This window comes from Ambystoma mexicanum, chromosome 13 (genome assembly GCF_040938575.1).
Source record: "Ambystoma mexicanum isolate Mex_15411 chromosome 13, UKY_AmexF1_1, whole genome shotgun sequence".
NCBI classification, from domain to species: domain Eukaryota; kingdom Metazoa; phylum Chordata; class Amphibia; order Caudata; family Ambystomatidae; genus Ambystoma; species Ambystoma mexicanum.
The window spans coordinates 664387301-664400676 of record NC_090938.1 but is presented as its reverse complement, the minus strand read 5'-3'; the positions used below and the strand labels follow the sequence as shown (position 1 = coordinate 664400676).

The 13376-nt window shown below is 47.1% G+C and overlaps 1 protein-coding gene across 4 annotated transcripts in view; it reads right to left on the bottom strand.

The window, feature by feature from the left end:
• The window catches only part of ARHGAP23 (Rho GTPase activating protein 23), a 635536-nt gene that overhangs the window by 392490 nt on the left and 229670 nt on the right, over positions 1-13376 (bottom strand). The window contains exon 1 of one of the 4 annotated variants that reach the window (XM_069634665.1): positions 10436-12308. The exons of the other annotated variants lie outside the window; for them this stretch is intronic. Within the exon in view, the coding sequence (XP_069490766.1) occupies positions 10436-10609 (174 nt within the window). The 5' untranslated portion in view covers positions 10610-12308. Of the gene's footprint in view, positions 1-10435; positions 12309-13376 lie in introns of those variants that run through there. 4 annotated transcript variants of the gene reach the window in all.

Genomic DNA, 13376 nt, shown 5'->3' with positions numbered 1-13376 from the left:
TCTGTAAATACATTCCTACTCGAGCTTTTCGCTCCTTCACCTCCAACTCCCTCAGGGTCAGTCGCTTCTCCAAGCAACGAGTTGGGGGTAGATTCCTTTCCTCGGCTGGGGCCTCCCTCTGGAACAGCCTCCCTGCCTCTCTGAAACTTGAGGAGAACCATCTTCAATTCCGGAAGCACCTCAAGACCTTCCTCTTTGCTTCTGCCTTTGCTCTTCCTCTCTCCTGCTAATCTGTCTGCCTTGGCACCGGGCACCTGGTTACCCTCTGATTTCAAGCTCAGATCCCTGCCCTCCCAGCCACATACAAGCACTGCTTCCTGGCAACCCCTGCACTTGGGTCTGTATCTGCAACCCTACAGTCCTCCTCCAGCACTTATCAGAAACTGGTTGTCTACACCTTAATGTCACACTTACCACTTGCTGGCCACACTATCTGTGGTCGTTCTATCATTTGTTCAGAACTTTCCACCGCCCCCCCCGTGCACTTCCCCCTTCCCTCTCCCCTGCACATGCACGTTCTCAATGTCACTGGGCCTAGTAAGATAGTTTTGTCCTCCCTTGCTTCCCCTCCCTTGCCTCATCACGCTCTGAAATACTTGTGTATGGGCGCGATACATATAAAGCATATCATTTCATGCTGTTAAATGTCAGCCCTAGATAGGTACATTTGTGAACCAAATCGAGTTTTTGGCCAGATGCAGAGATGTGTTAGATTTTTACTCAGCCTGCCGACACAAATAAACTTGGATTTATTAACGTTTAATAACAGATCACAGCATCCCATATACTCAACATAGTCAAGGACAAGTTTCTTCAATGCTTTTGGGGTACACGCCAGCAGCACAAAATCATCTGCATAGGACAGCACAGAGATGTTTCTCCCCGCAGCTATAGACGTATCCCTGGTTACTTTGCTTAGTTCTGCTGCCAAAGTACAAATACAGAGATTAAACAACAGAGGGGCCAGGACACAACCTTGCCTGACCCCTCGCAGTATGCTAAACGAAGAGGATCATTGTACCACTGTTGTCCAGGCTCACACATGCTTTGAGATCGGTATGCAGTGAGATCAGCAAATTTAAGATGGGCGCTGACATGCCCATAGTTTTTAGCATGCTCCATAGCTTTTTACGATTGACCTTGTCAAAGGCTTGACTCAGGTCCATAAACCCCAGGTAGATTGGACAATTGCAGCCTTTAATATATTTGCCCAATCAGGACCTATTATGTTATGTTATGCCAACTCCTGCCATGAACCCATATTGATGCTCTGGAATAATCGATTTTGCTTTCGGCATTTACAATCCCTCATGGTCAACTGCACAATTTTTGTTTGCCATACCAGTTCCTATCATTTCATAATACAGTATTAAACGAGGAGTCATATTTAAAAAGTATTTAGAAGAATAATGGGTCATGAAGTTTCTTTTTATACAATAGTCTACTTTGCTTGCATCTCAAGTGGACATTTGATTTGTGGCACGCTACTTACTAGCTGCTGCTCCGAGCTTTATTTTGGTCCCTTTAATTATCATCCAAAAACCTACAATCCATCACTAAGGGATGGGGGAGCGAGGCAGCCTTGAGACTCTGCCGGTGCTAGCCTTCGCCATGGTTCCGGCTGTCCGTAGCAATGCTAGGGGTGCGGCACGGTGAAAATGTAAGAAAGAAAGGCCGCAAGGTGCCGATATACCACTGGTGAGGAGATCTCAGAGTGTCCCCTTCAACAAACGCCCTTAGCTACACTCCATGATTAGCCCAAAATGCACAGGCTCCCCGGCCGCAACAGTGCAAACCCCAATGAGGACTCTGGTGGGATTGGGAGTCAGAAACGCCGGGAGATTTGGGAAATAACCCTACGTGAACCCACCAAGAATACAGGTGGCTCCATGTGCCGAATGCCAGCAGATGGCGCCCTTGTTACTACTGTAACTTCCTACCTGGACCATTGTGTGCTCAGGTGCCGAGAGTGCGGCGTGGATACATTTCTTCTGAGGCAGGAGTGCTCGGAACTTAACCGCGAACTACATCTGACCAGGTCGAGTTCTGGCTACGGCGGGCTATCCATGGCACAGTGAAACCACTGCAAGTGTAGGCTGCCACGCCTGAAAAGGACGGGCAGCCCTGGGACTTCTAAAGTTAGGACGTGTTTCTCTACTGCCACAAAAGACAAATCCTCAGCTCAAAAATGTGCATCTACAATTTCTCTGCACACACAATTTGTAAACTCCCAACGTCAACCTCGTGCACATTTACAAGCTCCTACACACACACACACATTCAAAGACTAAACACGCCCATGCTCACACAAGCGCACACACCTAAACTCGTCAACACACAACCACCGACACCACACACGATTAAGCTTTCACACTGCCAAGCTCACACAAACGTACTCCAGCGAGTGAATGCCAACACGCTTGTGTACATGCATTCACCCACACACAAACTTGTAGTTGTTTATTAATACACAAAGTGGCTCGAAATCATGCACGCTTCCACACTCGTAAAAACACAAATGTGTAAACTTGCACACATACATTAACTCCCTGCTCACCCATATCACGCTCCCCCAGCCATCTCCCGCTGGCCTCTTGCCTTAGTTCCTAAAGAGTGCTCAGAGATCTCGGGTTTAACGAAGCTCGGACTATAAGCAGACTCAGAGGTACAAATACACAGCTCCTTTATGAGGCACCGGCAGAATTGCATAGCTTAACTATACCCCATCCAGCAAGAAAAAACATGAACAAGGGAACTAGGAGCTACTTTCATTCAAAAGGAAAGCCAGACACTGTAACGCATTCAACAAAGACACTTGGTTTTCTTGGTGGATGGATTATAGTTTTGTGTTTCAGTGTTAGGTGTGTTGTGGTTTCTTAGGTGGATGGGTTATTTTCCATGGCAGTATTCCTGGGTGAATGTGTCATAGTTCCCATGCTAGAATTCCTACGTGAATGTGTTGTAGTTCCCATGATAGCTTTCCTACATGAATGGGTTGTAGATTCCATGCTAGCATTCCTAGGTGAATGGGTTGTAATGCTCGTGCTAGCATTCCTAGGTGAATGTGTTGTAGTTCCCATGCTAGCATTGCTATGTGAAAGGGATGCAGTTCCTGTGCTAGCATTCCTAGGTAAATGGGCTGTAGTTCACATGCTAGCATTCCTACGTGTATGGATTGTAGATCCCATACTAGTATTCATTGGTGAATGGGTCTCAGTTTCCATGCTTGCATTCCTATCTGAAAGGGGTGTAGATCATGTGCTAGCATTCCTAGGCGAATGAGTTATAGTTCCCATGCTAACATTCCTAGCTGAATGGGTTGTAGTTCTCCTGCTAGCATTGCTATGTGAAAGAGGTGTAGATCCTGTGCTAGCATAGCTATGTGAAAGGGGTGTAGTTCATGTGCTAACATTCCTAGGTGAATGGGTTGTAGTTGCCATGCTAGCATTCCTAGGTGAATGGGTTGTGGTTCCAATGCTAGCATTCCTATGTGAATGGATTGTAGTTCCCATACTATCATTAATAGGTGAATAGGTTTTAATTTTCATGCTACCATTCTTGGGTGAATGAGTTGTAGTTTCCACCCTAGTCTGCCTAGGTAAATCGGTTGTAGTTCCTATGCTAGCCTTCCTAGGTGAATGGGTAGTAGTTTGCATCCTAGCCTGCCTAGATGAATGGGTTGTAGCTCCCATGCTAGCATTCCTAGATGAATGGGTTGTAGTTCTCATGCTAACATTCCTATGTGAATGGGTTGTGTTTCTCATGCTAGAATCCCTAGGTGACCTGGTTGTAGTTGCCATGCTAGCCTTCCTAGGTGAATGGGCTGTAGTTTCCATGCTAGTATTCAAAGGTGAATGGGATGTAGTTCTGATGCTAGCATTGCTATGTGAAACAGATGTAGTTCCTGTGCTAGCATTCATAAGTGAATGGATTGAAGGTCCCATGATGCTAGCATTCCTAGGTGAATGGATTGTAGCTCCCATGCTAGCATTCCTGGGTGAATGGGTTGTAGTTCCTATGCTAGCCTTCCTATGTGAATGGCTTGTAGTTTCCATCCTAGCCTGCATAGATGAATGGGTTGTAGTTCTCATGCTAGCATTCCTAGGTGAATGGGCTGTAGCTCCCATGCTAGTATTCCAAGGTGAATGGGTTGCAGTTCTCATGCTAACATTCCTTAGTGAATGGGTAGTAGTTCCCATGCTGGCATTCCTAGTTGAATGGGTTGTAGCTGCCATGCTACCATTCCTAGGTGAATGGGCTGTAGTTTCCATGCTAGTATTCCAAGGTAAGTGGGGTGTAGTTCTGATGACAGCATTCCTAGGTGAAAAGGTTTTAGTTCCCATACTATCATTCTTCTGTGAATTAGTTGTAGTTTCTATCCTAGTCTGCCTAGGTGAATGGTTTGTAGTTCCCATGCTAGCATTCCTAGGTGAATAGGTTGTAGTTCTCATGCTAGTATTCCTAGGTAAATGGGTTACAGTTCCCATACTAGCACTCCTAGGTGAATGGGTAATTATCATTTTAGTATTCCTAGGTGAATGGCTTGTTGTTCCAATGCTAGCTTTCCTGGGTGAATGGGTTGTAGTTTCCCTGCTGTGGGGGTTGTGGTCTTTTGTTTCCCGGTAGAAAGAGTTCCCAAAACAGAATCCCCTTCTCTGTCAGCAAAAACATTAGGAGCTTTAACCCATGCATTGAGAAAACTTAAGAAATATAACTACCCCACTAAAGAAACTAGGAAGAAGAACAGCTCACATCACACTACCCGTAACAAACAATTTACCACGAAAACCAGGAATGATAATACATTAACCGAGGAAAATAAAAACTACAATTTATATGCCTGGGATATTACGAGGTAAACGTCATCCAGTAAGAAAAGAAAGAACTACAATTAATTAGCAAATTAAGACTTGTACGTTATCCAGTAGGGAAATAAATTACAACTAATCTAGCAATAAAACTAGCAGTACAAGCCTTCAGTAAGAAAATGAAGCAGTACAACCTGTGTAAAACGTCTAAAATGATACACTCAACCAGCAAGAAAATTAGGAACTGCAAGTGAAACAGAATGTGAACTAGGAACTAGAAGTAATCCAACAAGAAAACAAGGAATCTGAAACTACAAGCCATCAAACAAAAAAAAGAAGAGTCACTTCCATACAACCACTGGGATAATAACATAACAACAAAATCAGGAGCTACAACCCATCAACCAGCCAAAAGGTAACTAAGCACCAACCCACAACTAAATATGAAGCCAAAATACATTAAACAAGGCCACAGTTAAGGAGCTACAAGCCTACCACTCAGAAAACCAAGAACTACAACATAAGAGCCCAGAAAATCTGACTTTTCTAGTAGGTGGATTTTAGCTCAAATTGTTTTCATAAAAAGGTTTTGTTTGTTCCTTTTGTGTGCTCAGTGGATCATTTGTAGCTACTAGATTCCATTGTGGCTGTATTAAAGCTCCCGGTTTCCTTATCCGAAGGGTTGCAGGGGCAGGATTGTAGCTCCAACTATAATTGCAGGATTAATTGTAGTGTTAAGTTTGCAAATATATCCTAGATCATGTGCCAAAGAAGTTAGGAGCTAGAATCACAGAGCGACATGTTACCGAGCAGAACAAGGGCTAGAACCCATTCAGTGGGAAAATAAGGAACTAAAAAAACACCCAGCAAAAAATGTGGCACTGCACGCCAACCAACAAGGAGATGCATAACTACTATCCACTGAGCAAAACATTCAGTAACAAAATCACAACCTGCATGGAATCAAGGAACTACACGCATTCAACAAAAAATGAATAATTACATCCCACCTGAAAACAACGTAGGACTCACCAAGCAAACCAGCCAGAAAATGGGAATCTTCTGCCCAATAGCATGGAAACTAAGAGCTATACGCCTAGTATGAAGGAAAGGAGAAAATACAATCTATCCACCAAACAAAAAGGATTCAAAAGCCAACCTGTGAGGATAGTTGGTACTAGCTCAAACAAGTTTGCCTAGTGCACACCTTTTAATTTAAATGAAGTATGAGTATTACGATACTTAGTGGGGTGCAGGGGAGAATATCAACCCTGACACTGGGTTGTACTAAATTATGTGAAAACAGCAGGTGTCCACAATCTTTGTGGAACACTCCCGTCCCCTGCACACCCTTGTAGTTGAAAATACAACCAAATTCTCTTGAGTAATTTCAAAAATAAATCTATATAAAGATTTATTTTTGAAATTACTCAAGAGAATTTGGTTGTATTTTCAACTACAAGGGTGTGCAGGGGACGGGAGTGTTCCACAAAGATTGTGGACACCTGCTGTTTTCACAGGATAGTTGGTACTACAAAGAAACCAGTATGGAAATAATGCAGTACCAACCAACAAGCTAGAGGACTAGAAACTATAACCCAACCTTCAAGGAAACTACAAGGGTAACCAGCAAGAAAACGAGCAACCAAACCCCAGTTTACAAGCAAATAGGAAAGTGCAATGCATCAGACAAGAAAAGGAGAAACTATCAGCCAATTAGTAAATAAGGAACTAAAACTCAACCAGTAAAAAAGTGGTCTACTACCCATCTAATGGGAAAACGAAGAACAACAAATCACCCAATATGGAAACTAGGAACGAAACCCTACTCAGTAACAAAATGAGAACTACCATTCTTCCACCAAAGAAATGATGAACTGTCCACCAGTAAGACAAGAATGAGCTACCCCAAACACCAACCAGAAACTTTGATTTCAAACTTAGCAGAAGGGAAAGCAAGTAGTACAAGTCCTGAAGGGACAAAAGAATAAATGATTCTGACACACAAGAAAAAGAAGAGCTTAAAACCCATGCATCGATGAAACAAGGAACCACAACGAGAACAGTAAGAAGCACAACTACTCCCTCCACCAAGGAAACAGGGAATCTTTAACCCATCTACTAAGAGAACAAGGAACTACACTCTAGCATACAAACGAAAAGCTAAACCTACCCAGAGCACTGATTCTTATCGCCACTCAACAAAAAATAGTCATACACCATGATAAATAAGTAGAATTCATCAAGAAAGGAAACACTGCAACAATAACTCACCCAACAGTAAAGTCTATGGCTATACAAGATCCATTCAGGAGTAAAAACTAGAACTCTATCACATCCATCAGGGACATGAAAATATACAAACCATCCACCAAGACAGCTGCAAAGTACAAAGAAACTGGTGACTACAACATACACACCATGTAAACCAGTCAGCGACTACAACCACCCCAGTAAGTAAACAAAGAAATAAATGTCTCCAGAAGGGAGCCCATAAGCTACATTCTAACATGTAACTGCAAAACATCCATCAGGAAAACAATGAACTACAAATAGTCCTGCAAGTCGTTTTGGATTTTATTTATATTTGATATAGCGCCTTAAGCCAAGGCGCTGTACAGAGAACAGGGAACAGTACAATAAAATGGATAAGCATAAACAATAAGAAAACAATCAAGCACGTTGAAAAAGATGAGACTTCCACGATTTGCGAAATAAAGAATGGACAGAAATAGAAAGAAGAGAATAAGGGAGGGTGTTCCAGTGCAGAGGAGCTAGAAGAGTAAAAGTATGAAAACGATATTGAGCACAAGAGGGACGAGATGCCACCAAGAGAAATTGAGAGGAGCGGATTAAACGAGAAGGGGTATAGAAGGATACCAAACAGAAAGATAGCCAGGAGCAAATCCATGAAGGAACTTTAAGACGAGGCATACAAAATTAAATTTGAGTTGACAGTGAAAAGATAACCAGCCATGAGTAGCGAGGGAAGATGAGAGGGAATCTTCGAAAGAAAAGAGACAAAGGAGACGAATAGATGAGATAAAAACAGATTTTAGAGGTGCTAGACGAGAAGTTGGGAACCCAAAATGAGCAGAGTAACAGTAGAAGAGTCGGGAAAAGACCAAAGAAGAAATCAACCATCAACCGTTTTGAAGCTTGAAACGTGTGAAATGGACTAGCTTTAAGGATACTGTGCAGATGAAAGTGGCAAGCGTGCAATGTTAGAGAACTATGTTGAGAGAAGGATAGATTAGAGTCAAGATAGAGCCCCAGATTTCGAGCCGTATATCAGATTGGAAGCTGGGATGGAAGAAGGAAATAAAGGACGTAGGAGGAGGGGAAAGAGTGTTAGCAGGGAAAGAGAGAACCTCTGTTTTTCCAGCATTAAGTGTTAGATAGTGAGAAGGCAACAAAGATATGGTGGCAGAAGACAGGCAGAAAGAGTGTGGTGAATCTCAGAGGAAAAAAGAAGAAAAGGGAGGAAAAGGTTGAGTGTCATTAGCAGACCAAAGGAAGAGATAGCGGCAGCAATAGGGGAAATGTAGAGAGAGAACAGAAAAGGGCCCAAGATGGACTCTTGCGCAATGCCATGGGCAAGCGAAAAATATTTAGCTGATTTGCCAGCCCATGAGACATAAAAGGAAGAAAGACACCAGTAGGAGGGAATGGTTGGCTGTGTCGAACACAGCAGATAAGTCTGAGAGAATAAGAAGGGATTAATGCTTAGAATAGCGTGCAGTAAGTATTAAGTTCAAAACAGAGAGAAGAGCAGTTTCAGTGGAGTGACGAGGGCGAAAACATGGCTGGAAATGTGGGAGAATAGAAGAATTTGAAACAAAAATACAAACATGAGAATAGACCAACTGTTCGAGTAATTTTTAGAGATAGGGTAGCAGAGAAATAGGATGAAAATTTGAAACAAGTAGTGAGTCGGCAGTAGATTTCTTTAAAATTGGGATGATGGAAGCATGCTTAAACAATGAGGGAAAAGTTGAGGTTAATAGACAGATATTGAAGAAAGAGGTGAGGTAAGACACCAAAGGATGGTAGACTTTGAGAATGAGTGCAGAGGGGTTTGGGTCAGTAGGGGAGGCAGTGGTGTGGGCTTTAGCCAATGTAGGAGAAGTATCAGCATTGACGATTGGTTGAAAGCAGGAAACAGAGGCAGAGGAAGCAGCAATGAAAGAAGTCGTAGGTTCGGGTGAGATGCAAGCTTCAATATCAGTACAAAGAGAAGCTACCTTAGAGTGGAAAAATTGAGCGAAGTCTAAGGCTGAAAGAGTAAAATTAGCAGAGTAGTCAGGGGTGGGAGGAGACAGAAGCCAAAGAATTTGAAAAACACGCATGGGGTGGGCAGACTGTGTATAGGAGGTCAGAGAAATTGAGACGTTTAGCAGAGAGTAAACAGTCGTCATGGAGAGCATGGTAGGAAAAGTATGAAGAATAATCCGCTGTAGAGCTGGTCTTGAGCCAGCATCTCAAGACAACAGAGGAAACAGCGCTTGGAGCAAAGACAGGGCGGTAAGCAATGGTTGAGAAGGTTTACGAGTGGGATGGAAAGGAGATGAGGGAAATACAACCCAGCAACTGAAGAGAAAGAAGCTCAACTTGATACAGGGAGATACAACCCAGCCACTCAGATAATGAAGAACTACAACTCAATCACCATGTCAGCTTAGAAAGGCAAAAGGCCCAGCTACGAAACACGGCTAGGTTGGAAACACTGAACTACAACTCATTCACCATGCCAGCTTAGAAAGGCAACACACCCAGCTAGGAGACACTGAACTACAACTCATTCACCATGCCAGCTTAGAAAGGCAAAAGGCCCAGCTACGAAACACGGCTAGGTTGGAAACACTGAACTACAACTCATTCACCATGCCAGTTTAGAAAGGCAACACACCCAGCTAGGAGACACTGAACTACAACTCATTCACCATGCCAGCTTAGAAAGGCAAAAGGCCCAGCTACGAAACACGGCTAGTTTGGAAACACTGAACTACAACTCATTCACCTTGCCAGCTTAGAAAGGCAAAAGGCCCAGCTACGAAACACGCCTAGGTTGGAAACACTGAGCTACAACTCATTCACCATGCCAGCTTAGAAAGGCAACACACCCAGCTAGGAGACACTGAACTACAACTCATTCACCATGCCATCTTAGAAAGGCAACACACCCAGCTAGGAGACACTGAACTACAACTCCTTCAACATGTGAGCTTAGAAAGGCAACACACCGAGCTACGAAACAAGGACCTACAACTCATTCACTCAGGAAACATGGAAGTGTCAACTAGAAACAACAAGAAGCCCACCATGGAAATGTGCAGGCCACAGAAAGCACAGTTATTTTAGATCCAAAATGCAACCCTTTTGGCAGTCAAAAAATACACACATAGGTGACTCACGAGTATAACCAATGCAGTGAAGTAAAGTTACTATGGGTTCATGAGAGCAGCTCTCGATCGTCAGCGGGGTCCTGTGACGTCAATAACTATCCGAAGCATTTCCCAGAACCACAAGAGGGTGGGGGACGGTTCTCCCTACGCAATACATCAAATGCCCAACTCCCCCCCCCCCCCACACACAACAAGCTGAAAAAAGATATCAATGTATCTCACCGGCTTCTCCGGGCGGGCCCCCGAAATGCGCTCCTGCCGCCCGGCATCGCGTAAAGTGGCCAGCCAGATGCAGCGGGGCTCCGGGGCACTGCAATCCACGCCGACGGCCCTCTCCCACTGCCAGCCCGCGCGCCCCCTCTCCTGCCGCCATGGGGCATTATGCACCATGGGCATCTCCTCCGGGAGCGCGGCACGGAGGACGGGAAGGGCATAGGCCCCTGCGGCCACCAGTGCGACCACCAGTGTTCCAGGGCCCCGAAGACTCTGCAGTCCCCCGGGCGGCTCTTTCACAGGGAGGTCGGCGGCCAGCAAAGGCGAGGCTGCTATGGAGTTTCCATCTGTCGCCCAGAGGGCCTGCGGGAGCCGGGCATGTCCAGCGGACCCACCTCCGGTTCAAGGGTCCAGCGCACCGCGGCTTTCAACGCAGCAACCAAAACGCAGCCCACAAAATACCGAAATTAATGACTCCGGGTCCTCGAACAGCAATCCATTCATTCGCCCACGGCGGCTCCGCGGCCCACGGCAAATACCTTCCCATCAAAGGGGGCGCGCTCCAGGAGGGAGCTGGCCCTGGGACCAGGGGAGGGGGCCGGCAGCAGCCCGCGGGGTCTATGGGACGAGCGCTGCGGCCGCCGGGTGCTTCTCGCCTGCTCCAAGTCTGGGCACGCGAGGGAGATGACAAATCCGGCTGCGGAACAGATACCTCCGGAACTGAGGAGCCGCGGAGAGAAGGGCTGGCACACGTGGGGGCCAGGCAAGACCTGACAGGAGGCTGGGGATGGCAGCACTTGAAGCGAGAGCCAAGTAGAGGACAATCCGGTGCACTGAGGGGAGGGGGATCCGCCCCGGATGCCAGCCAGCGACAGCGATGTGGACACTGCACTAGGCAGAGCTAGCCAAAAAGATGCCGAACCGGGGGCCAGTGAGGGGTAAAGCTGGAGACTCTAATACAATCCAAGGACACGTAGAACTGGAGAATGCCCTAGGATCCCAAGAGAGGGCGAGCTGGGGCACTGCACTAGGGGCCACAGATGAAGCAGAGACTAAGACACTGCACCAACAGCCAGCGGGAAGACGACCTGGGGCACCCCACTGGGAGCCTCGCCCGAGAAAGAGCTGGGTACACTAAACTAGGAGCCACGCCAGAGAGAAAGAACCAGGGACACTGCCCTGGGGGCGCCGCCAGAAACAGGCGGAGGTGGGGACACTGCGCTGGGAATCAGGAGGAGAAATAGCTGGGGACAATCTCCTAGAAGCCACACCTGAGAGAGAAGGGGATGGGGACATGGCACCCGGAGCCACACCAGAAAGAGAGAGAGTTGTGGGGGGCGGGGCTGGGGCACTGCACTAGGAGCTATAGAGGGAAAGAGCTGGGGACACTGCCCTAAGGGCCACGCCAGAGAGAAAGGGAGCTAGGGCACTGCACTAGGAGCCACGCCAGAGAGAAAGGGAGCTAGGGCACTGCACTAGGAGCCACGCCAGAGAGAAAGGGAGTTAGGACACTGCACTAGGAGCCACTACAGAGAGAAAGGGAACTAGGGCACTGCACTAGGAGCCACGCCAGAGAGAAAGGGAGTTAGGACACTGCACTAGGAGCCACTACAGAGAGAAAGTGCTGGGGACACTGCACTAGGAGCCACACCAGAGAGAAAAAGAGCGGGGGACACTGCACTACGAGCCACGTCGCAGAGAGACAGAGCTGGGGACACTGAGCTATAGAAAGAGCTGGGGACAGTGTACTGGGAGCCAAAGAGAGAAGGAGCCGGGGACACTGCACTAAGAGACAGTCCGCAGAAAGAGCTAAGACACTGCACTGGGAGCCAGGCAGAAACAGAGCTGGCAGACTCTCGCCCAGGGCCTGCCTCCAGCTGCTGAGGGCTATCATTCGTGCTTGTCCTTCCCATGCCTCCCCCAGCTCCCGCCCCCACCCGGCGATCCAGCCCTCACCAGCTGACACCAGCACAATGGCCATGGAGCCTCACTGTGCCTGCGAGCTTCGTCGCAGCCCTTGCTCGCCCCCGCCCCGCCCAAAAGTACTTTCTATACCTGCCCCGTGTACAGGGCTCCGCCCTCGCCCTCATGAGATGTAAAAAGACCATCGGTGTCATTTCCAAATTGTCTGGTCGCTCTCCCTTTAATAATAACCAATCGCTGTGACTTGAATATAGCGCTCGCTTCAGTCCCAAAACGAGTCTCTTTTAGACTTCATAAGCACCGTGTACATGTTGGGATTGGGCGATACGTGCACTTGGCAGTGAAGGGGGAGGGGACGTCACGGGCCAGGAGGCAGCCCACCACTCCCCCGTCGTCCTCTCACCCCCATCATCCCAGGCTCTCCCCACCCCCCACGTGGGTGTTTTGCCTTTGTTTTCCGTCTCTTCACCGGGACACAATGCTTTAGGAGTGGACTGTTAAACAAAAGACGGCCCAGAGCCCCGCCCGCCAGCCCGCCAGCCAGCGAGGCGCGACCCTTACCTCGCGCCCGGCCATGCCCGCGACCTGGCAAACTCTCATACAGTCAATATACTGGAAAATGGTGCACGCTCAGCCTTCCCGAGGCGGGGGCTCGTACCGTTACAGTCAGTATAAACATGCCCCGTTCCATTCGGGAGCCTCTTAGCCAGTCCTGGTTTTGCTTTTCATTCCGAGACTTCTAGGTTTTATTTATAGTGGCCAATCTGGGGCTTCAGGCCCCAGAATGCAAAAGAAAAAGGGGACTTGGCTATGCACCCAATGGGGCTTTTTTGGCCGCACGGGGACATCCACTACCCCAGTCAGTAAATGTGCTACTGTAGCACTCGCACATTCATTTTTGTTTTTTGTAACGCACCAAATACAAGCACATCGCATCTCAGTGCAATGGAAAAGGAGTGGGTATGCCAGACGTACATGTCGGGGGCAGGGGTAGAGTGGGTGGGGGCGCTTTGTTCAAAGCCCCGCT